The 27,242-nt window shown below is 52.0% G+C and overlaps 5 protein-coding genes and 1 long non-coding RNA gene across 29 annotated transcripts in view; 2 read left to right on the top strand and 4 right to left on the bottom strand.

Annotated features, from left to right (window-relative positions):
* The window catches only part of ank2b (ankyrin 2b, neuronal), a 62,885-nt gene extending 60,117 nt beyond the window's left edge, over window positions 1–2,768 (bottom strand). For 6 of the 21 annotated variants that reach the window (XM_057026695.1, XM_057026699.1, XM_057026697.1 and 3 more), the window contains exon 1: window positions 2,494–2,759. In XM_057026695.1, coding sequence (XP_056882675.1) covers window positions 2,494–2,580 — 87 coding nt within the window. In that variant the 5' untranslated portion in view covers window positions 2,581–2,759. Of the gene's footprint in view, window positions 1–2,493 lie in introns of all 21 variants that reach the window. The other 15 variants (XM_057026716.1, XM_057026713.1, XM_057026715.1 and 12 more) reach the window with 5 other exon arrangements.
* Window positions 2,769–3,357: 589 nt separating this feature from the next.
* c3h11orf68 (chromosome 3 C11orf68 homolog) lies at window positions 3,358–5,010 on the top strand. Its single transcript, XM_057026752.1, has 2 exons — window positions 3,358–3,590; window positions 3,989–5,010. The coding sequence occupies exon 2, from the start codon at window positions 4,034–4,036 to the stop codon at window positions 4,766–4,768; it is 735 nt and encodes a 244-aa protein (XP_056882732.1). The 5' UTR covers window positions 3,358–3,590; window positions 3,989–4,033; the 3' UTR covers window positions 4,769–5,010.
* Window positions 5,008–14,173, bottom strand: rela (v-rel avian reticuloendotheliosis viral oncogene homolog A). The gene is given in 13 exon segments (XM_057026728.1): window positions 5,008–5,566; window positions 5,568–6,346; window positions 6,525–6,608; window positions 6,682–6,762; window positions 6,854–7,069; window positions 7,302–7,406; window positions 7,690–7,824; window positions 8,274–8,365; window positions 9,489–9,634; window positions 9,760–9,896; window positions 10,021–10,056; window positions 11,187–11,362; window positions 13,573–14,173. Coding segments are annotated over 13 exon segments (2,412 nt in total). The 5' UTR covers window positions 13,773–14,173; the 3' UTR covers window positions 5,008–5,341.
* LOC130522385 (serine/threonine-protein phosphatase PP1-beta catalytic subunit) lies at window positions 12,514–20,824 on the top strand. 2 transcript variants are annotated; one of them, XM_057026749.1, is made up of 8 exons: window positions 12,514–12,674; window positions 17,989–18,120; window positions 18,189–18,419; window positions 18,498–18,602; window positions 19,446–19,517; window positions 19,946–20,097; window positions 20,178–20,312; window positions 20,403–20,824. In XM_057026749.1, the coding sequence occupies exons 1-8, from the start codon at window positions 12,623–12,625 to the stop codon at window positions 20,505–20,507; spliced, it is 984 nt and encodes a 327-aa protein (XP_056882729.1). In that variant the 5' UTR covers window positions 12,514–12,622; the 3' UTR covers window positions 20,508–20,824. The 2 variants fall into 2 exon arrangements, with proteins under 2 accessions (XP_056882729.1, XP_056882728.1); XM_057026748.1 differs by having other exon boundaries at window positions 12,568–12,674; window positions 17,971–18,120.
* Window positions 14,771–15,520, bottom strand: LOC130522390 (uncharacterized). The gene is made up of 2 exons (XR_008949612.1): window positions 15,185–15,520; window positions 14,771–15,135 (listed from the first exon to the last, which is right to left on the bottom strand). It is a non-coding gene; the product is annotated as an uncharacterized LOC130522390 (long non-coding RNA).
* A 58-nt stretch (window positions 20,825–20,882) lies between the features above and the next one.
* On the bottom strand, window positions 20,883–26,973 carry LOC130522383 (equilibrative nucleoside transporter 2). Of its 3 annotated transcripts, XR_008949611.1 has the most exons (14): window positions 26,709–26,960; window positions 24,419–24,477; window positions 24,244–24,325; window positions 23,769–23,914; window positions 23,554–23,693; window positions 23,348–23,482; window positions 23,141–23,238; window positions 22,965–23,034; window positions 22,601–22,752; window positions 22,410–22,509; window positions 22,236–22,321; window positions 21,883–22,082; window positions 21,140–21,807; window positions 20,883–21,011 (listed from the first exon to the last, which is right to left on the bottom strand). XR_008949611.1 is itself a non-coding variant. In XM_057026745.1 (13 exons), exons 2-13 carry the CDS (start codon window positions 24,448–24,450, stop codon window positions 21,696–21,698), a joined length of 1,353 nt encoding a protein of 450 aa, XP_056882725.1. In that variant the 5' UTR covers window positions 24,451–24,558; window positions 26,709–26,973; the 3' UTR covers window positions 20,883–21,695. The 3 variants fall into 3 exon arrangements, 2 of the variants coding, with proteins under 2 accessions (XP_056882725.1, XP_056882724.1); XM_057026745.1 differs by having other exon boundaries at window positions 20,883–21,807; window positions 24,419–24,558; window positions 26,709–26,973; XM_057026744.1 differs by having other exon boundaries at window positions 20,883–21,807.
* Between the last annotated feature and the right edge of the window lie 269 nt (window positions 26,974–27,242).

A 27,242-nucleotide genomic window follows, 5' to 3' on the forward strand; every position in this document is an offset into this window, starting at 1 on the left:
GACCCTCAAAAGGCCGACCAGGAGAACGGATCATAAATCTGCACCCACTCTCTCACCGTGAAGTTCGACAGGCGCAGACACTGAACTCTACATGACAGTGAGCAGTGAAGTCAGCCGACTCAAGGGGTGTCCTGGGAAAATGTGTAAATTAAAGATAAATTAAGATAAATAAATCAGTAAATATTAAGAGGAATCCGTGAAGGAATCTCGAGAATGATGCCCAGTCACTTAAACGTAGGACAGATACAGAGTAACTAACACGAGAACACTGATGACCTGGAATGCTGAGCCTCGTCTCCAGCAGGACATTTATCACCCAATCAATTATGGATATTTAAAACAACATGTGACAGCTCTCTGAGGGCAGCTTCATTAAAAATGGATTCTCTTTTAACACACACACACACACACACACACACACACACACACACACCACACACACACACACACACACACACACACACTCACTCAGCTCTCCCTCGCTCTGATCTGCAGGGGCTATAATAACATTTGTGAATGTAATAAATGGGAGACGGACGCAGCGGTCTGGTTTGGTCTGAGTGGACGTAGCCGATTCAGAGGAAACCAGATCACTGGAAACGACGATGACGCGGCACACACACACACACACACACACACACACACACGGCCCTGGTGGGGTGGACCACAGCTGGTTCCTGCAAATCAGGCTTTCGTTGCATTAACATCAGCTGCTTTAGCATGATTAGCATTAGCTTGCTGGATCATAAATTGGTCTATAGGACGTATTCCCAGTCTGAAACCATGCAGGTTGACAGACACCCTCAGTGTGAGTGTGTGTGTGTGTCCGACCTTCCAGCGCGTTCCTTCCCCATGGACTCGCGGGATGTTTGGAACAGCGCAGGTTAAAGACCAGGAGCACAACTAAGCTGCTTCTAAACCCTCCTGAAGAACACTGGATGTCAAAGTCTCTCATCTGCTCTTAACCAGCAGGAAAGTTAGCGCACAGGCTTCCCCGCCGCCGTGCCACCGCTGTAACACAGCACGCCAGGCCGATTTGTGATGGTGGCAGAAATGGAAATGTTTTCAGGTTGTGCCGATGCGTTAGCATGTCAGCGCCTCCACATGTTCAGCAAATCAGGTGTGTGGGCGAGGGCAGAAAAAGGGCTCAGGAAACAAACGGGGCGATATTAGCGGCCCAGTCTTTGTGTTCCTCCACTCCCACACTGACGTGACAGATGGAGTCCTGGTGCAAAGAGCTGTTCACCTCCTTATTCAGGCTAAAAACCCTCTGACAGCCTGTTTTTCCACAGTGGGCTGAAGCTGCAGCCTCCAGATCAGCTGATCCAGACAGCTGGTATCTCCCTACATGGGAGCGTCACCTGTGGATTTTGCAGTGGCTCACCTGCGGAGCCTTGGTTGGACTCAGCCCCCCCCCTCTCCCGAAGCAGACCTCATCTCTGCAGACGACCAGGGACAAGGCTCTTTTCCGTTAACGTTGCAGTTTCCCTGTTCGAACGTGGCTCCTGCGTCAGATTTCCCCCTGGAGAAGTGGCACAAGCTCACCCAGACTGCACCATCAGGGTTTCCACGTGCACCACAGCCTGGTGGTGCGCACGGACAGTGGACAGGCTCATGTTTGGAGGTTCTACATCATTTTAGGTCGGGCAAATTTCAGTCTCTCCAACCGGAGCGTACACACCTTCAACCCGGCGGCTTCAAACAGCCGGCAAGTCGGCTCGTTCACTGAACGACAGTTTCATCCCAGGTCAAAGGTCAAGGGTGATATGGCATCCCAGCTCAACTTGAAAAAGACAACGATAAACAGTAGTAGCAGTAGCTTAGCGCCGTTTGTCTCTGGAATCAGAGAAGAAGCTAAAAGCAGATCGTGACCTTCGCGTGGGCGTTAGCCGTTAGCCTCCATTCAGTCTAATTTCAGATAAACTGGACAACAATAATCAACTTAAAGAATCACTCTGAGGTCACATCAGTCCAACAGTAAGAGCTCCAGAACCTCCCAGCAGGAAGGCTCTGACCTCGGCTGGTCCCGTGATTCAAGCATGCACCTGTTACTATGGCGTCGGTCTAGAGCACCCTGGCACGACCACGGACTGGTGACCAGTGCGCCGGTCGCCAGCCCCGTCGGTGATGAGAGCTGATGAGTCCGCACTCAGGCAGACCAGCAGAGACCCGTCTGAAGCTGGTCCAGAACCCTCTCACCCTGACCAGACACCACAGAAGCCACTCAGCTCTGCTGGGTCCCAGGAAGAACGTCACAACCCGCCGCCTCTCACCCCCTCCCGGCCCAGGAGCCACGCCGGATGACGTGAGCGCTCAGAACTTTCTGAGGCAGCGGCCGGAACAAACACAAATAAGACTCCAGCGTCAACAGCCAGATGTGGACGAGCCGGAGCGACGTGCATGCGTTCACGCGTGCACGGCGTGACTGCAGACGTCCCGGGCGGGTTTCCGCGGCTCTGCCTTGGTTTGTGAGGAGCGTGCACACGCGGGTACCTGTCTGGCGGGAGCGGGCTCTCGGCACCCGGCTGGTGAAGGTGTCTCTCCTCCCGAGGACGCTGGGGTGACCGGGGAAGAAGCCATGTTCCTCACGCACGCACGAACGAAGGAACGCACGAACGCATACACACCCCCTGCGGACGCCCTCTGCTCCGGCGCGGGGTGGGGAGGGGGTGTGGGCACCAGGCCGGCACAGGGGCCGCTCTGTCCCGCCTCACACTGCAGCCACTGTACTTCCTCCGGACGGTGCTCAGATGTTCTGCGTCCAGAACTCCAGCCGAGCAGATGACGTCTCTCTTTCCTCCCCCTTTCTCTCTCTCTCTCTCTCTCAGTCCCTCTCTCTCTTCTCACACACACACACACACACACACACACCTTTTTTAAAAAGTCTCTTTTTTGTCCTCCAGCTGATTCAACTTCAGCCAGCAGCCATGTTTTTGTATGTGTTTGTCCACACGGTGGCGCCATTGTCCCCCACCATTCAGCAGACCAGCAGGGACACTTTGGTTGGACCTACGAGTGTCAAGAAGTGTGCTTTCTGCCTCTGTGTGTGTGTGTGTGTGTGTGTGTGGTGTGTGTGTGTGTGTGTGTGTCGCATCATTCTAAATGCTGTATAATGTAATGAAATGAATGACTCTTTGAGAGTTCCTGTAGGGAGAAGGGCATAAGTTTAACACTAATCATAAAATACCATTTTCATCAACAACAACAACAAAAGCTTGTAGAAAAGAAATCAGAATTCTGCAGTGAAGACTCGAATCGGACAATGTGAGGAGAAAGTATTCGAGATGAAGAGGAGAACTTCCTCCATCCCCTCTTGAGAGCCTTCATCGGTGTCCTGTGGGGAAGATAGAGGACGTCCTGTTATCATCAGTGCTTTCTCCCGGGTCTGATGATATGAGGTGGAACTTTGTTTTCATGTTAATAACCATCATTTCGAACGAAAAGCGCCTCCGTGATCACTCGGTCACTGCGGCCCGTAGCCGACAGGGGGCGATATCCGGTCACTGTGCCGGAAAACCCATAGAAAGGAAGAAAAAGCCGGAAGTGGTTCACTCGGGAAGCAGGTCAACAATAACAGATCTTCGACACCCGTGAGTAGATTTAATGTTAAAGACGGCTTTGTTCGATTGCTCTGTTTACATGTCACTTATACAATAAAAAAAACAAACCTACGCACTCAAAGCAGCGTTTCGGAAAGTGCCTTGATTCGAAATTAAAGACTGACGATATGGCGAAAGTGAAATTGAATCTTATACGTCAGGTAGAATGTAATAAAATAAAACAATTCCTACGTTGTCGTTAAAGGCTACCCTTTTATGTCACATGTAGAAAATGTGTAGTTTTTAATATGGTTGGTATCTAGCAAGCAACGTTGTCAGTACAAAGTACGCTGTACAAAGTACAGAGTGCTCCTCCCTCTAGAAACATGCTGGGTGACGGTGTTCCACTTTAAATACAGATCCTGCAACGTTCTGTCTGTCTCCAACAGGCCAGACTTCCAGACCTCAGTAAAAGTGCGACCCCAGACAGCGTGATGGAGGAAGAAGAGGCCGCTCAGGAGTGGGATCCCCTGTTCACCTCAGAGATCCATGCAGCCGAAGCCCTGGCAGCAGACATGGACCCCTGGATTGTGTTCGACTCTAGAAAAACCCCCCGGTCCGAATTTGATGCCTGGCTGGAAAACAACAGGCCTTCGCGTGTGCACAGATACGGCAGCGAGGAAGGGGTCGGTAACGTGGGCTGGATTTCTGTGCGCGGCACGAACTTCTGTAACAGCATTGGGGACCTGGAAGGTCTGCAGGAGAGCTGGGAGAAACATTTGGACAGTGGTCGTCCCGTTACCTTCCAGGCGGTGCGAGAACTGGCTCTGAACCACGGCGTACTGTCAGGCAAGTGGCTGATGCACTTGGAACCTGGGTTCAAATTGGACCACGCTTGGGAGAGCGTGGCCAGAGCAGCCCTCGATGGTAAAATTAACTCCGCAAAGGTCAGTACCTATGACCCCAGCGGAAGTTCCAGGCAGGTCATTTGTGTCTACAATCAGAACTTCACGGATGAGAGCGAGGTCGTCAGGCTGGACTCCATCATCCGCGCCACAGGGGTGAAATGTCCTCTCAACTACAAGCCGGACGTGTACACCTACCTGGGCATCTACAGGAACAACCGCTGGAAACTCTGTCCCACCATATACGAGAGCAAATTTGACCTGGAGTGTGTCCCCAGACGTTCCCACATCGTCAACAAAGTCACCAATCTGGAAGTGACATAGACAGTTTGTGCTTCTGACTTGAAAGTGCCAACGCCTTAGTTCTCAGACCTGCATGAACTTGAATTTCAGGTCCTGGGAAATAAAAGCACTGACCTTTGATGGAATCATCCACGCTGCGTTTCTGTTTAGGATTCTGAACGTGTTGATTTTAACAGCTTACCTGTTTTTCTGGCTTCCAAATTAAACCAATAACCATGTGTTTGAACAGACAGATTTGCCAAATAAAGTATACTTGTGAGGACCGTTCTGATATATATTTATTGTCCAGAGTGTTTGGCAACCATCCACATCAGCATCATATAGACTGTTTACACCACTGCAGGCCAGTTGCGAATGTCTTAAACGGCTGTTAAAAGCAACAATGACGGCACATAAAAGATCTGCTACAAGCTGGTCATTAAAGTAAGAAATGCAGCACTTCACGTGTACTTGGCATGTTAATCATCGGACACGCCTGCAGAGTCACCTCGGGGGCGAGGAAACGAGACAGCAGACATCAGGGACACAAAGACGGCGATCGTCGCTACAATACCGGTACAAAAACATGCTTGTTGTGTTTGGGGAACACGACCTTCAGCGTTGACCTGCGGCTGAAGCGCCCGACGGTTCCCGTTCGTAGGGGACAAAGGGAACGCTGGCGTCTGGGCTGCTGTGGGGACGTTTCTGGGGCGCTACGTTCAGTCTCTTGCAGATCATCTTCACAGGCGACGCTTGTCCCGTCTTTAGGACCGCGAGCAGCAGCTGGAGGAGACCTTTAGGTGGGATGTCCCGACACAAAGCGGGCCTGGGTTCCACTGTTCAAAATGGAAATGAGGCGGTCCTCGTCGGCAGACGTCAGCACGTCGTAATCGTCCAGCACCGCGGGCTGGTGGTTGGCATTGGTCGCAACGTCCATCATGGCCTCGTTTTGGAGCAGGTTGGCGATGGGGTGTGGGTAGGTCATCCAAGTGCTTCCGGGCATGTTGGCGGCGTCGGCTGCGGTGCTGTTTTGGGCCGCGGCGGAGGAGCTGGGAGGAGCGGGCGGATGGCACGCCATCGAGGCGCCGTTTCCACATTCCGTCATCAGCCCGGGGTTCAGGAAGTCCACGAAGTCATCGATGTTTAGACTGGCCAGAGTGTTCTGACCCTGGTGTTCGAAGTTGGAAAAATCCGACATGTTGTCGTCCATGAGAGTGGGGTCCACGCGGAAGGGCTGCAGGCCGAAGGAGCCGCCCAGTTGTGAGGACGCCACGCCCCCTTGAGAAGATGATGGCTCCTGGGAGACACCGGCCGATATGTTGGGGAAGAACTCGTCGAGGTCGGACTGGTTGACGGTGGAGAATTCCTGGTTGATGGCGGGGGTGGTGACGGAGGAGGAAGAGGCAGCCGAGGAGCTGGGAGCCTGGGTCACTGGGAAGCTGGACACTGCAGCAGCTTTAGGTTGGGGGCCCAGGTTAAGGCTCTCCATGATTCTCCAGGCTTGGTGTGTGGCCGTCGCGGAGGGGGAGGAGTCGGGCTTAGGATGCACCGAGAAGCCCTGCATCTGCTGGCTGAAGGAGTACGAAGGCTGCGGCTTTGCTGCTCCGGCAATAGGAGGCGCTAGAGAGAGAACGGCAAGAACCTCTTGTTAGCTTTAGCTCGAACTTCCAGGCCGGCTGGACTGTTCGTGAAGAGCTAAACCAGGAGGAACCGGGGAGGAACGGGTGTTTTCAGAGCGACAGCTACCGCCCCCCACCTGTGCAGCGACGGGACACCCTAACCAGGAGGGCGGACTCACCAGTCTGTGCGGGGACCGTGGCGGGAGGCTTGGCCGTCACCGTCCTCCTCGGACTTATGTGCCGTCGGTCGTGCGGAATGGTCACTGCGAGTAGAAAGGTGTGGTTGGCATTTTGCTCTTTGCACCTACGTTATCGTGAAGACATGTAGCAAAGTACCGGTTGATAAGAGCGGCCCCAGCTTCAGGCCGTGGAACACGTCTCCCGTCCTCTTCCTCTTCTCACTCAGTCTGTACTCGTCTGCGGGGTCGTGATTTAACACAACTCAAACACTTGATTTGGGAAACGTAAGGAAAACAGGCGTGTCCTAACAGGAGGGGTTTCCTTTCACCTGGATCCGCCGGCAGGTACTGGAAGTCCACCGGCTCGCTGACCTCACGGTCCGACGGCCGCCGGAGCTGCATCTTCACCCTGATGGGCTCAGAGATGTTGGCGTCGCGGTACGGCGGCGTGCGGAACACGATGGCCACCTGTCTGTGCACGTCCGCCTGGGAGAAGGTGCCCTTCCCCTCCCACGAGTCCTGGAAGAAGCGGACTTCAATGTCCTCTGCATGAACACAGAAACAAGCAGATGATGGTGATCAAACGCAAGCGACTGAGCGTCGAGATGGTGCTCAGGTCCTCGCTGGTGATGACAGAGATGGAGCAGAGATGCTTCTGGATCTGATCCAGCCATCTTCAAGCCTCTCAGAACAGCTGGAACAGCTGCTCCAGGTGAGAACCTCTCAGCTTTAACGTGGAAAGAAGCCTCTCGCCAGTCCAGCGGCAGCAGGATTTACCTTTCTGAACTTTGTCACACAGCAGAAAGATCTCATCTCCTCCTTTACAGCTTCCGGAGTTGCGATTGACTCTGCAGATCTTCAGCTCAGCTGTGTTTGGGGCTCCTGCCGAAGACAACGACCAAATCTACTGATGAACAAATGCCTTCGATTCTGTCTCACGCCCGTCGCACTTAGTCCCGGTGTTTTTAAAACAATTTAAAAGGGACGCGATCCAGCAACAACACCTTCGGGGTTAAGTACACAGAACAAAAGTGTGTTTTCATGTGTGGCGTGACGATCGTGTGGCTGCACAGAGACGCGGGAATTTTAATCAACTTTATCAGCTGGCCCAGATTTACAGCTGCAGACAGCAAACAGCACCGTCTGTGAGGGCGAGTTCACTCACTGTTGTCATAAATGGGCTGGGACACCACAGGCGTCAGCTGGATTCGCTCGCCTGTCGGCTGAGTGAAGGAGGCCTGGAAGCAGAGCCGCACAGAATTCAGGTCAAACTCCTCTTCCCACACCTTCGGCTCTGGAACTGCAGCCAAGACACAGCAGGGAAAGGGTGGGAGCCCGGTCAGACAACAACAGCCTGCATCCTGTTTGTTGGAGGCAGCATTACACCGCGCTGGTGTGCACACAGCCTTCAGGGCAGCAGACGCCTCAGGAACCCGTCGCCGTTAAAAACCTATTCCTGAATTTCAGAAATCCCTGAGAAGACTGATTTCAAAATTCACATTGACAGGAACAGAGCAGGATGAAAGGAATGGAGCTACACCACAATCAAACAGCAGGAAGGGGGGAGGGGGCGAAGATAGCATCGCCCTCACGTCCTCAAACTTCTGTAAACTCTGGTACTTCTGAGATGTTAGCCCTCACTGGGCACAGTAAGCTAGGCTAAAGCCCAAAGAAGCTAACGTTGGTTAGCAGTTACATTTTCCTTTAGCCGTGTATGAAAGTCGCCGCCTGTGTTGCGTGAACACCTACTGTTGAAGGGGTTGTTGTTGGTCTGCAGCCTGCAGGTGATGGCTTCGGTTACATCCTTCTTCTTCACACACTGAATGCCCAGATTTGGAAAGCTAAAAGCAAACACAGCAAGGACGTGAGTAGAGAGAACCACGGAAACACACAGGCTGACAGGACTCGTGGAGATCATGGAGATCCAGAAACTTGGGTTGGAGCTTCCCGGACGGAACAATGGAAGATGGATGAAAACACTGCCCACGCACACCAAGAAATGATTCACACGTCAGCAATCGTGAGGCGGGTGTGTGAGCAACTGACAGCCTGACTCTGGAGGCTGAGCTGGACAGAACCGGTCCGGCCCAGTCCTGTCCCTCCACCGAGCTCGAAGCAACAACAGGCGGCAGCTTCTCGTACCGCTGTCATACGGCGTTAGCTTGCCGTCTGTGACAAACCTGTCACGGTTGTCATGGTGACCAATTAGGCAGAAACATCTGCTGAACACTTCGCTGCCCTGAGGAGGCTTCACATAATCAGACACACACACACACACACACACGTTTAACGTTTCCCTGAGTCAAATATGTTTAAGCCTTTTTTACCTGTGTTTGATCAGTTTTGCCCCAAAGTGACTGAAATTCCAGAACAGCCAGACAGCTCGTTCCAAAGTTCCGTCAGGACGAACCACAATAACGAGACAGAAATAATGGCTGCAACAACTTAACTCGCTGTCATGAAATAACTTCAATGTAATTAAATTACCCCAAACCAATATGAGCAGGTGACGACCATTTGGAACCCTTCCACCTGCTCCTACGTGTACGCCTCACTGAGGCACCAGTACACACACCAGCACCAGCACCAGTACCAGTCCAGGGCTCCACACCAGTGCTAACACACAGCACCAGTACAGTTTCTATCCGAGGACAGACGGATTCCAGGCTGTAACATTACATCATGACTCACTCGTGTTTTTCCCAATAGCAAACAGAAGCAACCTGAACTTGTTGATAGGTGCTGCGAGACATTAATCATTTACTCTGGTTCAATCCTGAGAAGATCCGAATAAACACGCTTTTACCCAGAGGACCGTAAACGCATCTTTATCTGGGTCACTTTCCCAACAAACGCCAGACGCCGCCTTGTTTTTCTGGTCCGTAAGGGCGGCGCTGGGGGAAAACGGCAACCAGCTCTCGGGAGCAGCACACACACACACACCACACACACACACACACACACCTGTGTATTCTTCTCTCCTGCAGGTCGGCCTCGTAGTATCCATGTTTGCAGTCCTTCCCAACCAGTTCGTGTGGGTGAGGCTTGTGGGGTGCGTTCTTGGTCACCAGTGAAATGCGAACACGCAGGGGACCGCTGTAATTGTGCACCTGCGGGAGTAACACGCCCTCCTTTTTACCAATTCTCTTTTCTGGTCTCAACGCTAAGCTAACCGACTGTTTGGTTTGGCTCGGTACAACTCAAGGATGTGAAAGTACAGACGGTTCCCACTCACCTTGATGGCTGGGTGTGTTTTAGTGGTGTCGTTGCTCTTCTCACCAGGAATGCTCCCAGCTGAACGGCCCTCGCACTTGTACCTGAACCTCATCCCCCTCTGCTTGGGCTGCTCGATGATCTCTATGAAGGGACTCGCTGTCCAGCGGGAGAGAAGAATTTTAATCCACACAGGAAGAGGGTCAACACAGACGGAGTTCCATGTTTCCTCATGGACCGCCTGTGACCGTGCTGAGGTCATTGACAGGAAGCGGTCTCCTACCTGTGCCGAGGGAGCTCCGGCTCCATCCATACCCGCCTGTGGAGGAGAGAAACAAGAGCAGTCAACCTTCAGACTCGGTCATTTATGTTGTGGCTCAAATGAGAAGCCAGAGAAGGAAACGGTGTCTAAGGAGGTCAGAGGTTGCCCGAGAATCCCCTGTAAAGCAATCTGTCACATGACGAAGATAACAATGACAGAGGGGGTGTAGTGTCAACGTAAAGTTATCTGCTTTGTAGCAACGGCCCGTGGGAATCAGGAAGCGGCGGAGCTCCAGTTTCAGAAGCGTGAAGGAGAAGCAAGGTGTGACGCTGGATCAGATGGCCAACGCTCCTCCCCGCGGCTCCCGAGGCTTTGAAAAGGTCAGGATGAGGTCCAAGTCACATCTCGCCTGTTTCTACTGCGCCCATGCTGAACACAGGTGAATACTCAGTAACCAAGAACCATGGGTTCAGCACCAAGAACCATTAAACGTGACGCAAAATCGAGAAAATACTGTCAAGTGATGAGAACACAGGGAAAAATGTTAAAACTCTGCTTCCAACGCGGCTATTTTGATTTTTTTTTACTCTCATCTACTCACTAATTTAGCATCTAGCGAGGTAGTGACAGGACAACAACACACACATTGTCGGATCATTCTGTCATTTCCGTAGAGTCACAACTGAAGGTAAATAAATAGAAAAGCCCCAAACGTGCAGTCGCGAGCTGGTTTAGAGAGTTTACCTGTAATTCCAGGTGGAGGTGGGCGGGAATTAAAATTAAAAGCCATTTTCAATGAAACCAGGTGTGACACACGTCAGTTTAACACTGCGAACATTAGCCAGGTTTGGATAACGGGTAAAAACGCCGCCATGGAAGAAAGCGCGACTATTAAGAAGAAAACGAAGGCTTATTAACGAAGTTTGGAGAAAGAGAAACGGTGAAGAGGGAAAACAGGCCTCTAAGTTTTATCGCAATTTTAAAAAGGCGAAAGGGTGGGTCCGACACCACCTGAGCGGGTTCCAGGTTGACGCTGACTTCCGACTGTAGTTGTTGGAGAGCAGACTGCTGCAGTTAGCGCAATCTGCAGCGGGGCTTTCCCCTGCTAGCACAACTCCGCGCACTTTCACCTCCAGCCTCGGAAACGGACCGAACACACCGCCAAAAGTCTGCCCGGCCCCGCTTACCCTCCATGGTCGTGTCCGGCTCGGGCCTCTCCGCCACCAGCAGCGGGTCTCGCTGGGCTTTTTCGGGGCTAAATTGATGCAAATTCGCAGCGCGGACGCTGAAAACTTCTTGACTCCGCAGCAGCGCTGTCGCCTGTTTGGCTCCGCCCACATCTGTGGCGCCTTCACGGGACAGGCTGTAAAGATGGACAAAAACGTTTCAAGGGTTCCGGTAAAGTGACGGGAATAAAATCATCAACGGGCAGACTGTATTTTATCAAAATAACCTACATCACGTGACCCTGGACCCACCACACAAAAGTGATTTATTCTGGGAAAAAATGCCTAAAATCCTTTAGGAAGCTACAAAACTACAAACAAAAAAAATGATGACAAATATAATGGACGCACAAATTGTGACTTTGAAAACATCATCTGCTCAGCAGTGAAGCTTGTCATTCAAAGGACAATTCCTCATCTGCTTTGTGTCTTTTAATCTGTACTGTACTCAAAAAGTGTGACTTACTGTCTTTTTTTCTTTCTTTTTAAATTTCGAGCCACGTCTTTATTTGGAAGCGACTGGCATCTCACGAACAATACATCTATTTCCCTTAAATTGTCCCAGGGACATTTTGGCTATTTGTTACGGCTATTGTTTCACCTGTTCTGAAACAAATACCGCTTGTGGCGAGCCGCTGCTCTTATTTTGAAGTAACTGGCTGTTTCCGGCCTGTCCTCTGGTTATCTTTATGCAGCTGCGTCCTTTCTGTGCCTTTCGTTTTCAGGGCAAATTTCCTCCACCCACTCAAACCAGTGCGGAAATACCCAGATGACGCACTTTGTGGACAAGAAGAAGCCGCTGTGAGTGGGAGGCACAGCAGCATAACTTTGTGCTGAAGTCACGGCCTCGAAAGTAGATCCACCGATCCCCGCTGGGAGTGGTTTTGGCCGTAAACAGGCCGATCTAGCTTTTATATTTCATTTTCCTGGCAGGATTTTAATGCAAATCCACTGATCCCAACGGTTAAAGATTGTCACTTATTTGTTATTGTCCCTTGTTGCCCCGTTTTAAGGCATAAAATGATATCAAAACAACTTTTAGGTTTTCCATTATGACACAGTTTGACCAGTAGAAGGCACTCTATGTCTACTATATCCTCTCACGGTTTGTTTTCAAACGTCTTCGTTTTGAGCAAGATAAAGAAATATAGGTACATAAGCCTCAGCTGTCGGCTGCGGTTTTAAATATTTACGTGTCGTTTTTGGTTAGTTTTTTTTTTTCTGTCAGAAGTAACGAGGCAACTTTAAGAAACAAGGATTCCTGAACGTCGCGCACTGGTGGTGGAAGTGGGCGTGTTGGGATCCGCCGTGGCTGTGGGCGTGGCTTGGCGGTGCAGTGGGGCGGTGCCTGTCCTGCCAACTACAGACTGCGGCGGGTTCAGCTCTTTGTTACAGAAATGGCGGAGGGGGAGTTGGACATTGACTCGCTGATTTCCAGGCTTTTAGAAGGTAAGTTTGCAACTACATCTCGCCTGTATTGACCGGGTCAGTTGCCGGTTCAGAACTCCGCTGTTTTTTGGCGCAACCTACGGAGAAAAGGTGCGCTTCTCCAGTTAACGTTAGCTAGCTGTTCCCTGTGTAGGAGTGAGCAGGACCACAGCATTTAGCCTTTAACCTTAAGCCTGCCACCAACTCTCAGATTGACGCCTTATTGTCCCCACAACGTTCAGATGGGGCTGTTTTATCTCGGGTCGAACCGTGATAGCCAAGCCGTGTCTGCTGTGCTGTCCCTGGAACAAACGTCGCACCAGCTAACTGGGGAAAACGAGAGCTGCGTTGTGTGGTTGGCTCCCAATCTTTCCTGTTCTCCATCATGGTTCGGTTAAAAACTGCTGGAAAGCTCAATCCTGAGGCGTAAACCGCGTCATTAAGGACCGAAGCTGTTAATAAGTGAATGACGAGCTGTGGAAGTTGCTTCTACCCAGCCCAGAGGGACGGGGGACAGTGTTGGGACAGTAGTTTACTTCAGGCTTGCTGCAGTGTTTGTCCCATTAAGTAGAGAGAATGGACACGCCTGTGACTTTAGCAGCACTATTTAGCACTCAAATAGACCAAAAAATACAGTTTTCTATTCTTCTCACCTTTGCAAGATCTAAAACCGAAGGAATGTTTCCCAAGTCATGTCAAAGCTAATGAAATAATAAGTGATTTATAAAGTATCATCAGTATTTGGGTGGTTTGTGTTGTCACATTTCTTTCTTCTTCATGTGATTTGTGCGAGTCCTTCACCAAAAGTAACCTTTAGACCCGGAGCTTTCGTGGAAAGTGATGTTCTTCCGGCATCACGGTTTTGTGTTGGGTAGTGGCGGAGTGGCTAAATAAAGGATGCTGACTCTGCTGAGCTCACCTGTCTGGTTCCTCCGGAGGAAGCGCCGAAGTCGCCCGCAAGCCTTCAGCAAACAGGAGGACGGCCGAGGCAGCAGAGAACAAACACACCCCGCCGCTCCTGGCCGCTCCTGGCCGCTGGAGCGCTCGCACGGGTGCAGACGTCGCTCTTTTCCCGCCCCGTATACAAATGAACCGCGGTGTTGGATCGTGTCGGTGCATCGATCGCGCTTGTTACGTAACGCGTGTTTGCTGTGCATGCATCAACACGGCGAGCCCGGCGCACCCGCCCAGGAGCAACTTTCACTATGACGAGGAACCCTCAGTGGAGGAAAGGGCTTCTCCTCTCGATGCGAGCGCGTTTATACCCGCCGGCGCCCCCACGTGCAGTTTAAAAAGGCCCGCTCGACACTTTCCCGCGGGATTGGAACCAGGGTTTGATAGAAATGTTCCCCGTTGGAGCTTTGAAACGTGTCCAAGCTTCTGTGGAAATGCTTCTCCTACAGAGGTTCTCCCCAAGCGCCACTTCTACAGAAGCTGCACGTTCCAGATAAGCCCGTGCTCTCAGGTTCTTCTTCGGGCTTTTCTCCCAAATCAACCTGCTCAAATTGATGCCGGCGCGTATTTTTGGCGGCTTAAAGGATCTTAAAGATGGAACATTTCACTAGACTTCGCAGTGTTTAGCTGCATTTCCACTGCGAGAAGTTTGGGGTCATTTTACGCCAGTTACAGGAACTTTTACGGGGCCCAAATGAGTCCCGGCTCCAAGGTCGGTACTTAGATCGGCCCTGAAAACCTTTAAGTTGGTTTATTTGGCGCTGATTGGCTAAACCTCGGATTAGCCTTGCAGACATCGTGTCTTCTCTCGTTCATAGCGACGCGCACAAACCAGAACCCCGGGTGACGTCACGCATAACGATTATAAACTCATGATGTCCGACCAAGCAGTGGTGGACGCAGCCATGGAGAGGGCCAAGTGAGAGGAACCGCTCCTGGAAAGTTCCTGTCCCAGTATGTACCAGGGGTTCCTGCAGTGAAAACGCAGCCTTGGTCTCGGAGCAGCGCCCCCTGCTGTTACTTCTGCGCTGAGATGCACTTTTCACCCTTGCACCACTTCTCTCTTCCTCTGTGGTGAACCTCAGAACCTCCGGGCTGGTTCACACGTACGGAGCGCTGCCAGCGCTGCTAAATGTCAGCAGGTACAGCTGTCCCAAGCTGGAATTAACCCCCACTTTTAAACACACACACACACACACACACACACATACACACACTGCAAGGCTCAAACTGCTATTAAACCCACAAAAACATTTAAAAAGGTGTGTGTAGGAGATGGGGTTTCACTTTAGCCTGTTAGCATCACAACAGGTGGGTTGGGTGTTTTAAGCTACAGTAGCGTTAGCGCAGACCTGTAGCTTCTACAGGATTGTGTCCTTCAGCAGCAAAGTCCTGGTGGCCTGAGCGTTCCGGTTTTATCTGACGGCATCCAGCACAGGGAAGTCTTGTCTACGTAGCTTTGTGGTTAAAGTGTGGTTGAACTGGAATGGTTTTTCTGTACAGTCAGTCAGAATTCCACTTGTTCAGCCTGTGAGTAACAGACCTGTCTGATAGCAGTTTAACACGTTTCCACAGACCGTCACCGTGGCTGACGAGTTGTGTTCTTCCTGTTTGGTGGCTGAGCCTCCTTATCAGAGCTGAGTCTGTGATCCAGCTAGATTGGGCCTCCTCTCCCACAACACGCCTTAGCACATGCTAAGTGTGTCCAACGGCCGGCGCGTCAAGTTAACGAGGCTTGAAGCTGCCTATCCTGCAACCCAGTCCAGACAGACCCTCGTTCCTTCAGACGTTCCTCTACAGCAGCTTCAGGAGGAGCACTGCTGGGGGTCCAGTGTGCCAGGGGGGAAACAATGGTGGAGCCTGTGTGGCAGGGAGCGTTCGCCCCCTGGCACCAAACGCAGCAGAGAGCTCACGCAGGCAGGCTATTTACCCCCCCCCCACTCATTACCTCGCCTTCTGTGTCTCCCTGTCTTCAGTTCCGACATGTTTCTGTCTTTCTGCTCCCCTGTTTGTCCGTTTCTTTTTGTCTCCAGCCCACAAAGACGGCCATTCAGCCCCGGCGCTGGTGGGCGGGCGCAAAAATGCCACGGCCGCACAGATCTCCTGCAGCTGGCGCGGCTCCGCCGTCCGGCGCTGACTGAGGGGTCACTGTTTTCCATCGTCCCCGCGGGAGATGGCGGGGTTGAAACTGGAGGCGGGGCTTTTGCAAAGGCTCTGGCGCTACAGTCACACCTGCTTAACGTGCGCGTGCCTGCCCCGGACGCCGGTTTTGGCTCGTGGCGTTTGAGCGGAAAAGGTCGCGGGGCCAAACGCAGTCGTCGTCCTGGCCGGCGGACCGGTCTGGGAACTGTCCCGGCCGTTCCTTCACTGGTTCATCAGCTCCCCCACCCGCCCGTGACCGTGTACGGTAACACCTCCAGGAGGATCTGAGGAGCTCTGCCCTCCTTCAGGTGTTCCACTGCCCCCACACATGGAGGTGGAGCACCTTCTTCCTTTATTACAGACCATTCACGTGGCTCCGCCAGTCCTTTAATCCAGGAGTGTGTGTCTGCTCCCACTCTCCGACCGCCTCTGCCTGCACCAGCAGACATTCTTCTCTGAGGGTCTTACCAGCATGTCCAAATTGGGATCTATTTTTTTGTGTCCAGAAATGGTCATGGATGGGTGTCTGTTCTCGATCCCAATCTCCTGGAAGCAGCGTTCCCAGCGGCTGCTTCCTCTCCTGGGACGACCCAGAGCTCTGACTCTGGTTGCTCCCTCGCCCTGCAGTGTCCTCCTCACCTGTTCGTCTCACCTGAATGAGGGAAACTCAGCTCGCGTTGTGGTTGTGCGATCACTCCTGTGGGGTCGTGGTGCTGCACCGTGTCAGTTTGTGGTGCACGAGCTCTTTAGATGAACCACTTCCTGTCACACTCTCACTGGGGAGGTTCATTCATGCACCCTGAACATCTCTCCCCTCCCTTCATCACGCCGGGGACGTTGACCCTGCAACATTTAGCACAGTTGGGATTCTGAGCATGACGTCTTCCCTCCCCTGCAAATATAGCTGCAGCAGCCCACTCAGGAAGGCCTTGCAGGCTGGGAACTGGTCTTGCTGGGTTGTCATGGTCACGGGAGGTGGGAATCCTGCTCTTTGTCTCCTCACTCTCCTTTGATGGAGCTGGGACAGACTCAAGAAAGAAAGCTGACTACAAGCCTGTGCTGGTAGATGTTGAAGTCAAGGTCACTGTGTGTGTGTGTGTGTGTGTGTGTGTGTGATGAAGGAATTGGCATGTTTGGTGTTTGTGTTTTCAGCTTGTCCTGAGTTTACCACAGAATGAAACAGTATCCCCCTAAAGGCGAGCGATGCTGGCTGCGTGCGTGTGGCTCTCCTGTGTCAGCTGAGCAGGCAGAAGGAGAATAAAGTGTTTTCCTGGCTGCCATTTTGGTTCAGATCCCCCCCCCACACACACACACTTCTAAATATAACCCTGAACTGACCCTTTTGTGATTCCGCCGTGTGCTCGCCGCAGCCGTTTATCTCCAGGCAGAAATAACAAGGACGTCTCACACACACAGTTTTCCTTTAGAACAGGTGGGTGTGTACTGTGTCACCTGCGGGAAGCCCCACTCCTCTCTCCTCCTTCTGTCACACACACACACACACACACACACACACACACAGGAGCCTCTATGCTGCGTTGAGCCGCCTGGTGCCTGGCAGGGGTGCCAAGGTGTCACCTGACAGTTCTGGTCTGAGTCAGCTCTGACCCAGTTCTGCTGAGAATTGGGTCTCACCCCCCAGCACCCTGGGGACGTTGGCTGGGGCAGAGCAGGGGGTGTGTGGTAGGTGGCGCTGGTTCATAGGAAAGGCCTCCAGGGGCAGGGCCTGTTCATGGTTCCTCTGCCTTCTGACTGGTTTCTGTGCAGGTGGATCTACTGGATTCCTTTCACTTCTCCTCAGGTCTCTTTTCTGCGATGATGATGATGATGATGATGATGATGGCAGCTCATGGTTAAACCTGCTCTACACGTTGGTCTCTTCTTGCAATAAGCACGTGGTTGTGTTTCTTAGTCATGTCAAAGGAGAAGAATCGGCCATAAACGCAGCTGTAACTCTCCGTAATCCCGAACGTTATCATTAAAACCAGTTTTCCCATAAAAGTAATGGAAAAGGAACTGCTGTGTGCCTTTTAGGGAACATTATAGACCGAAACGTCACTTTAGAGGCGTTAAATGTAGCTTGACATAGAGATAGCAGCCCGGCTCCGCTTGTTAGATCTCACCAGGCGGTGTGGTTGCTACGGTGACGGCCTCCCAGCCTTTTTGTGGTATGCGGTATTCGCTTTTCCCGTGAAGAATGATGCGGTTACTGTTTAACCAGGCTGTGTTGATCCGCCAGTGCGAGGATGCCGTCCGGGGAAGATCGTCCAGATGACGGAGGCTGAGGTCCGCGGCCTGTGCATCAAGTCCCGGGAGATCTTCCTCAGCCAGCCCATCCTGTTGGAGCTGGAGGCCCCACTCAAAATCTGCGGTGCGTATGCTCCCCCGCCCCGCCAGCCAGCCTCTTTCTGCCCGCGCTCACGCTCCCGTGTGCCACAGGCGACATTCACGGACAGTACACAGACCTGCTGAGGCTCTTCGAGTACGGCGGCTTCCCCCCGGAGGCCAACTACTTGTTCCTGGGCGACTACGTGGACAGAGGGAAGCAATCTCTGGAGACCATCTGCCTGCTGCTGGCGTACAAGATCAAATACCCCGAGAACTTCTTCCTGCTCCGGGGCAACCACGAGTGTGCCTCCATCAACCGCATCTACGGCTTCTACGATGAGTGTGAGCCGCCATTTTTCACATGACCGCCTTGGGGACGGGGCAGCCACCCTGGGTCTGAACTCCCGGTTGATCCCGCAGGTAAACGCAGATTCAACATCAAGCTGTGGAAGACTTTTACCGACTGCTTCAACTGCCTGCCCATCGCCGCCATCGTGGACGAGAAGATCTTCTGCTGTCACGGAGGTTAGCGCCCACTTTTTTACACATGCTACAAACTAGCCACAGGGACAGCTCAAAAAGTAGAATGGTGTTAAAAAGGCTCAGTAATTCCTGTCACCCGTAGGAGTTTTGATGATTGTGCTGAAATTCAGCGTCTCCAAAAATAAGAATATTGTGGAGAAGGTTCAACATTGGAACGTCATGGTGTCCTCCACTCTGGAGCCTCTAAATGGTCTCTCAGTCTCTCATTCCTCATGGACCGGAGACAACGTCAGAATTGTCCTACCAAGGGTTGTGGAGAAGACCTGGGCCAGTACTCAAACATTCTCAGTCCCATCAGAGGGCTCCTCACTTAGCCTAAAAATTCCTTCCATGGAATCTTATCTTCAGAGTGATTCAGGAAGTTTCTGACTCAACTCAGTGAGGGGGGCACGGAACCTTTTATCTTCAGTGAGGAGGGGTGGTTGACCCTGTTGCTAGGAGACCCAGTCCTCTAAAAACAAATGCGCTCCCAGTGGACAGGGAAATCAGCCAATCACAGACCTTTGAAGTGTGTAATTGTGTTACGATGAATGTTTTGATGAAACCCAGCAAAATTAGATTTGGCAGAATGAGCATTAAAAAAAACCCAGAATGAGAATAAAACGAGAGAGAAGAGCAGCGCTGCTGGTGGAGGAGAACAAGTGGGGGCAGATTTGGGAGCGCGTCGCCGATAGATCAGTGCGTCGTTCCCTCTTAAGCACCAGCAGAGGTTTGGGTTTCTGGAAGCAGAATCGTCACTTTCTGAAATAAGCGACAAAAAAATCTTGGGACTTTTATTTTTTTGAGATGTGCCTGTATATTAAGGTCTGTCTGTGTGGCCCGCAGGACTCTCTCCAGACCTGCAGTCGATGGAGCAGATCAGACGCATCATGAGGCCCACAGACGTACCTGACACAGGTGAGAGGACACTGTGGGGTCGTCTGGTCCGAGTCGCCTCTGCGTGGCGCAGATACACGTCACTGCAGAGAACTGGTTCTACCCGACAGGGACAAGAGTTTCTTCGGTGACACACCGGGTGGGGGGGGGGGTTGTCCTTCTCTCAACACTGGTGCCGGGCCGTGAAGCACCAGTAGATCTGTGGTGTGTACGTTATGCTTCACCAGAGGACAGGAGCTGCACACGCCCGTATAAGGCCATCTGTGTACAGACCCAGGCAGCGGCCCTCTCAGATCCTCTTATGGTCTTTGAAGGAGTCTCCAAGTGTGTGTGTGTGTGTGTGTGGGGGGGGGGTCATGGTGGTGGTTTCATTCCTGACGCAGTTCGCCCTGGCGCCCAACAGAGGGCGGCATTTCTCAGCTGCTCTCCTCCGACACTGTCGTTGGCAGGTCTCCTGTGCGACCTGCTGTGGTCGGACCCAGACAAGGACGTGCAGGGCTGGGGGGAGAACGACCGGGGGGTGTCATTCACGTTCGGGGCCGACGTGGTCAGCAAATTTCTGAACCGCCACGACCTGGACCTCATCTGCAGAGCCCATCAGGTGGGTATCGGCCCGTCTCTGCTGACTCGCTCATTGTGCCGATGGTGACGGCTGCTTGTCTGTGCCCCCCCCCCCCCCAGGTGGTTGAAGATGGTTACGAGTTCTTTGCCAAGCGGCAGCTGGTGACGCTGTTCTCGGCTCCCAACTACTGCGGCGAGTTTGACAATGCCGGGGGCATGATGAGCGTGGATGAAACGCTGATGTGCTCCTTCCAGGTACAACAGAACTCTCTTTCCCAGAATCCCTCTGTAGAGGAGGTTCGTGTGTGCGTAGCGCCGTAACCGAGCGTTTCCGCCTGTGTGCAGATCCTGAAGCCCTCCGAGAAGAAAGCAAAGTATCAGTACGGAGGGATGAACACGGGGCGGCCCGTCACTCCCCCGCGCACAGCCCAGGCTCCAAAGAAGCGATGAGGGGGGGCGGGAGGCCGCGGGCGCTCCGGTTTGGCTTTTCACTACACACAGAACCTGAGGACGGACAGAAAGCTGGTTTCTTTTCTTTAACCCCCTTTGACAGCGCTGTCAGGCTCTTCTGCATTTATGTAACATTTTTAAAAACAAAGTATTAAAGTAAGAACACAACGTTGTCATTCTGTAGCAGACCAGAGTGGCTTTTTGACTTTGACCACAGAATGACCACTAGCTTAGTTGACCATCTGACACCTGTACAGTCACATGAGGTAACCATGACAACTGCTGGGTTTTCAATAAATAAGGGGACGTGAAAGGTCGGCGGCTCTCCTGCTTCTTTGTGTAGCTGCTGTTTCATGATAAACATTCACGTACAGATTGAGTTTTAAATTCTTTTAATGACAGGCATGACCCAGCAGTTTCCCTTTGACTCTGAATGTTCTGGCGGCTCCACGCCAGTTCCCTGTGCTGTCCACACGCCTCACTTCCAGCCCGAGTGGGGACCAGCTGATTCAACAATGCCCATTTCTGCTTTTCGTCTTTTGTGCCATTCACGGTCCGGATGCAGCAGTCTGGTTTCCACACTGGCAGCATTCCCACAGTTAAAAAATAAAAAAAAAGTCTACAGTTTCTACAGTAACGTCAACACACAGCTGCGTCCTCCTCAAAGTGCCAGCAGCACGACCCGCTGATCAAACGCAGATCTTGTGCGTTGGGTCGGTGTCACGTGACTGACGTGAGCGTATTATATGCTCCGCAGTCTTTCGCCAAAAGATGGCGGCATTCACCTCCCGGGGTTGCACATCTGTAAACTTCACAGTAGTCGTTCATTTGTTTGCGGGTCCTTCCCAAAACAATGGTCTTTTTCTTTTTCCAGTGGGACGAAGTCATCGCCAAAGGGGAAACTAAAAAGTTGATTCACTTTCATGGATTCTAGCTGCTGCAAAGGGATAAAACGTCAGTCTAAAAAATTAAATTAAAAACGGAACAAACGTGAAACAGATCATCATACTAGCCAAACAGAACACGCCACCCAGCATCCGCTAAACAAACACACTATGCTGCTAGCATAAATACAACAAGGACCATATGGGTGCTCTTATTCTGAAACAAACTCCCAATGCAATGACTGCACAAGCTGCCAGTTCAGATACAAAAATTGGACGAGAGAAGAAGAGCAAAATGGTGCTGTCAGACAAGAGCGCGAAGGGGGAAAGACAAGGCAGCTCCCAGCGAAAGGCCCAGGGCCAAGAAGAAAGTCATCAGGGCACCTGCGGTCTCTGCATCTTTAGGCTCCACCAACCTGGAGGGAACAGGTGGACTTTGGTCAGAACTCCCAGACTCTGTGCTCCCCACAGTGGGTTCAGCTGGTACTCACTGTGGCGCGTACGACATGGACAGGCAGACAAAGTAGCCGCTGGATACGGAGAAGAGGACCATGATGACGGTGAACACGGCGTCGTGGTAGAAGAAGACGGGCAGGTAAGCGCGACTCTGAACATTGCAGAGCATGAGCAGGGGGACGAAGAGCACCCTGGAGACGACCAGCCCCGGGAACAGGCGAGACTCTTTAGCAGGCTGACAGAAACAGAAGGAGCCCATGAGGTCCTGCGGTTTTAGCGACGACAGGAAGGCCCCCGCGCCGCCTCTTTGAAGGGTTAGCATTGATGCTACACATCTACACATGAAGACCTGACGTTCGAGTCAAAAAGGAGACGGCGAGGGACTCACCCAGCGAACGAACGTGGTGACGGTCCGGCCAAACCAGTCGCCGAGGTTGAAAGTCAAGAAGCAGCAGACGGCGATGAAGAAGCGATCTGAGGGTCAAGAGACGGGAGAGCACGAGTCAACGGCTGACGGCAGACGCGCGCCGACCTGTGGACACGGCTAAGGGTGGACGCATACCCCAGCTGTGGAATATGGTTTTCACATCTGCGGTGACGGCTGGAAACACCGAGAGTGTGACTGTGAACACGAAGGTCACGCAGAAGGCCATCACCCAGATCTGAAAGGGACACAGCATTCAGGGATTGGCCCCTCTCAATCAGCCGAGCTCAGGATATCATCAGTGACGTCATAGCCGCGCCATCCGTCACCTTCTTGAAGACCTCGACGACCGAGGCTTTGCTTTGACCCCGCTCCTCCTGCTCCATTGACAGGAAGGCCACTTTGGTCCCGTCTGCTTCGGCGTCCTTCTGGCTGTCAGCCGGGCCCCCGTTGGCGTGTCCGTTCTGCACGTTGCCTTTCTCTGGAACCACACGTGCACTCAACGCCATGACCGTGACCGTGTGTGTTTGTGTGTGTGTGTTTCTGCCTGCGTGCACTCTGACAGGCTGGCTCTTTGTCTGACAGGATAAACAGAGGGTGGACTCTAACGAGATAATGTTGGACTAAACTAAAGTGGTGATGTGAGTGGGAACAGATCTGAGGATTCCAGCTGACATGAGGTTAGAGACCAACCTTTCAGCAGCTCGTCGCTGGTGTCTGCCTCGTAATTGCTGCTCTTGCCCAGGTAAAACTGGCCAAACTCCTGCAACAGACAGCACACGGGGTTCTGTTTTCACGCTCTGGTTCCTCTAGTTTGGTTAAGGAAACGGGTAGAAGCAGTCAGCCAGTGAACAAGGCGACTGACTGACCAGGTGAGGCAGCAGCAGGTAGCTGATGAGTGTCACCAGTGTCCCCACACACGGCGTGATGAAGTAGCCCAGAGCCGCCGTCTCTGAGTCCGCGTCACCTGGGCGACAGACACGGCGGTTAGCCCGGCGGCGCACAAACCAGATATGGAAACACGGTGCGTCACACGCAGATTTGACTGTTACTAAGCAACTAGGAATTCGCCTTACTGCCGATGGCCAACAGCATTGCAACGGCAGCGAAGGTTCCGGCGAGGCCCTGGCCGCTCATGAAGATGGCGCTGTACTTCTGAGGCAGCAGACCCACCAGGCCGAACAGGCTGCCCTGCAGGACGGCGCCGAAGGCTGCGGGGGAAAGGCCAGGTTTTAAAGCGAGGACGGCCTCAGCGCGGGCCAGCGGGGGCTCGCACACTCACAGTTGATGAACCAGATGGTTGCCATGGTGACGGAGAAGAAGCGGTCCGGGTCCATTGGCACTTTGACCAGCACTGCGGTGAAGATAAAGAACAGCAGGATGAAGACCAGGCTCCCCGCGATGCGGATGGCCTCCGATATCCTGGAAGCAGAAAAGAAGCAGCTCAGATGCGGGGAGTTTCCTGGAGGCGCGTCAGGGTGACGGACGACCTCTGACCTCTGGTACAGGATGGAGTTGAGCAGCGTGAAGAGCAGCAGGGGCAGCTGGGACAGCAGCGTCATCCAGTTGTTGAAGTAGTAGTTCTTCCCGACCACCGCTGTGCCATTGCGCCACTCTGTTGTGTTCAGGCGACCTTGGAAATACTGCCGTCGACAACAAAACACCAGTTCAACAAACTCCAGTGCTATGAAAGATGGGAAAAACAAACATCCCAGCTCCCCCACACCAATCTATACTGGTCTATGATTATTGTTGTGGTGAACAAGTTCAGAGATTGTGGAAGTTATATTTACGGCTCCGGAATATCTGCCTGAAAAGAGCTTTAAGCTCTGGGAACTGTGGGAAATGTGTTAACAGGGGGCCTCGCTCCCACCTCAAGAACATGTGAAAACGCACATGCTTACTGAGTCACATGACATGCGGCGTCGGACTAAGCCGCTTCACCTCCTGAACATTTAAGTCCTGTTCTTACCAGTGACGCCGTCATGAAGAAATTCCAGGGGAGCAGCGTTCCCAGGCCCAGGATGAAGAATGCGATTCCCACCAAGTAGCCCCTGTTGGCGGACGCGGGATAAGATGGGAGTCACAACTCTGAGAGCACGATCAGAAACTGGAGCCAACAGAACCGAGGAAGAGAGCAGACTCACCGGTCCACGGGAGGGTTCGTCCGGCCCTTCATCCTGACACAGGAAGTGCTACACAAACCCTGTGGACGACAGCGAGGACGACATTCACATGACCAAGGATGCTCACGGAGGGTGACGTCTTTATTGCTCCACTTTGTTTGCTGCTTGATCAAACAGCCAATCAGACTGTGGAGGTTCCACCAGTGGAAACATGAATCAGACCCCCCCCCCCTCCCCTGGAGGAAATGAGCACCAACTTCCTGTGTAAGCACACACATACACACCCGCAGGCTTCCAACCCAGACCCACTGACCTTCTGTTGTGTATCCGTGGCACACACACACACCTGAAACACCGATCAGGTCACACCTGAAACACCGATCAGGTCACACCTGAAACACCGATCACGTCACACCGATCACATCACACCTGAAACACCGATCACGTCACACCTGAAACACCGATCACGTCACACCTGAAACACCGATCACGTCACACCTGAAACACCGATCACGTCACACACACCTGTCTGCTCACCTCAGCCCCCTCCGTCTAACCCCCCTCCAACACAACAAACAACAAAGACACATGAGCAGGCAGGACACAACACACACACAGGTCAGATGACAGGGCAGTCGTAGTCACACTTGAGTGTGTTTCCACGGCTGCAGGACAGTTCACACAAGTCCAAATATGACCTTCAGTGTGAAAGAGGTTTGTTTAAATGCGTCTGTTCTGCTCTCTCCTTTACCCACCACCCCCCATAGGGTCCTGCTCGAGGTTCTTTCCTATTAAAGGCAGTTTCTGGTGGCTTGTTGGAGGATCAGGCTCTGGATTTGTGTCAGACAGTCTGTATAAATAAAGCTGTGTTGAACGTGTGTGTCAGGCAGGAAACAGTGGTGACAGCCTGGCCTTGGGGGTGGGAGGGGGGTTTTAGAACACCTCTGATTAAGCTATTCAAATGATGACATGAGGGAGAACTCCGAAGGTGGAAAACCCAGGCAGGAAATGAGCCACCAAAAACCCAGCATGTGTGAAAGGCCACGTGGCCGGGCTCTCCACCGGAGAGGAACCACACCTCATTTGTAAATTTCCCCGTGTGGGACAATAAAGGATCTGAATCTGAATTTCTTCCTTTTATGTTCTGACGTTCTTCAGATGTTTGCTGCACCCTGCACACACCTGCAACAGGTAAGAGGTGCCACCACCTACCACGGTGACGGCGTGAGGCCGCCAAACCTCCGGAGACAACTATTTTACACAAGGGTTCAAATGGCGCCAAAAAGGTACAGGCTGAAAACGACTGGCGCCTTCTGGGAGGTGTCAGCCCGTTGGATCAGGGAACGCAAGTCTCTCTCCTGATGTTCAAAATGGAATTATTACAACGTCCGAGGTTCAATCAATGAGAAAGACGGATTTATTTACAGGGAGGAAGAAGCATTTCCTCTAATGCAGATGACAAATCAGCTTCCTTCCATCACGAGCTCTGGATATTAGACAGAACTGTAATGTCTGGTTCTGCTACCATCATTTCCTCATCTTACATCCGTTGACTGTTTAAAAGGGCCCTAATCAGAGTTCCTGTTCAAACATTGGGACACGTAATCCATCTGTAGTTCCTAATCTATAATCCACACTGACTCACACACTCCACGAGGCATGGAGCCTCCAGCAGAATCTGCTCACACACTGGCGCCCATCAAAGGTCGTGTTTTCAGTCTAATGCCGAAAAGAATAAATACCAAGAAGCTCTGATAGAAGAGGGGGGGCATTTTAGCGTTTGTCCTGCCATCATCCACCCACCTCCATCCCCCCCTACCTGCCCTCGACCGCTGCATCCCATGCGCTCCTCCTCGGGCCACATGCACGCTTCAACTCATCTCTCTCTCTTTTCTTTTAAAATCAAATCTTGATCCATTTTGGATCGTTACCCAAATATAGTCTCACCTTTGGCAGACACAAACGTGCCTTTTCTCCATACTTAGTTCACAACGTTGTGATCGTAACGAGATAATCGTCGCGCCATAATTCAATTCTATCCGCAGTCACGCTTCAGCATCCCCATCAAAACCTCCGCGCGTCACCAATAATCGCTCATTCATCTTCATTTAAAGAGGATAAAGCAGTCGGTGTTCGAGGATAAACATCATTTTAAGGGCGCAGCGGGGAGACAGAGCCGCGTTGTTCTGTAATTACCGAGGCGACCTTGAAGTAAACACTGGCCGTACCTAAAAAAAGGCGGATGAATTCGTCCACACAAATGGGTGATGATGCCAGCGAAAATAAGTCATTTAGACACGCAAAAACTAACCTTAGATTAGCGTGGCAGCTCCTCACTGCTTTTTCATAATGTTCCCAGCCCGGAATCCGGCCGTTGTGATGTCCAGAATGTTGCGGCGTCACACAGGCTCTATACACGTGGCGGGAACGAAGAAATGGCTGTGCGATGGCGCGGCACGCGAACTCTCTGGGACAATGACGTCATAACGGCAGCTCCCCGAACTGTACTTCCGGTGTCATGATTGAGCTCCGCAGTTTATTTTTCGTTTGGTTTGTTTAAATTCACCCATTAAAAAAAAGGAAGAGGATGAAGCGATGTGCTCGTGTGTCGCATTACAAGACATGGTTTACGGAACACCTACGAGATCATTCACCCTCATTATGACGCGACAAACAGGAAAATTGCTTTTAAAAAATTTTTTTTTTACCGTGATTCTTACAATACCAAAGGTACAATACACATTTGAGATTTTTTTTTTAGTAAACGCAGTAATGTAAAGTAAAGTAAACGCAGAATAAATGTCTTTAAAAAAATAAACGCAAAAAAGGGTAGAAAAAAACAGAA

Source organism: Takifugu flavidus, chromosome 3 (genome assembly GCF_003711565.1).
Source record: "Takifugu flavidus isolate HTHZ2018 chromosome 3, ASM371156v2, whole genome shotgun sequence".
NCBI classification, from domain to species: domain Eukaryota; kingdom Metazoa; phylum Chordata; class Actinopteri; order Tetraodontiformes; family Tetraodontidae; genus Takifugu; species Takifugu flavidus.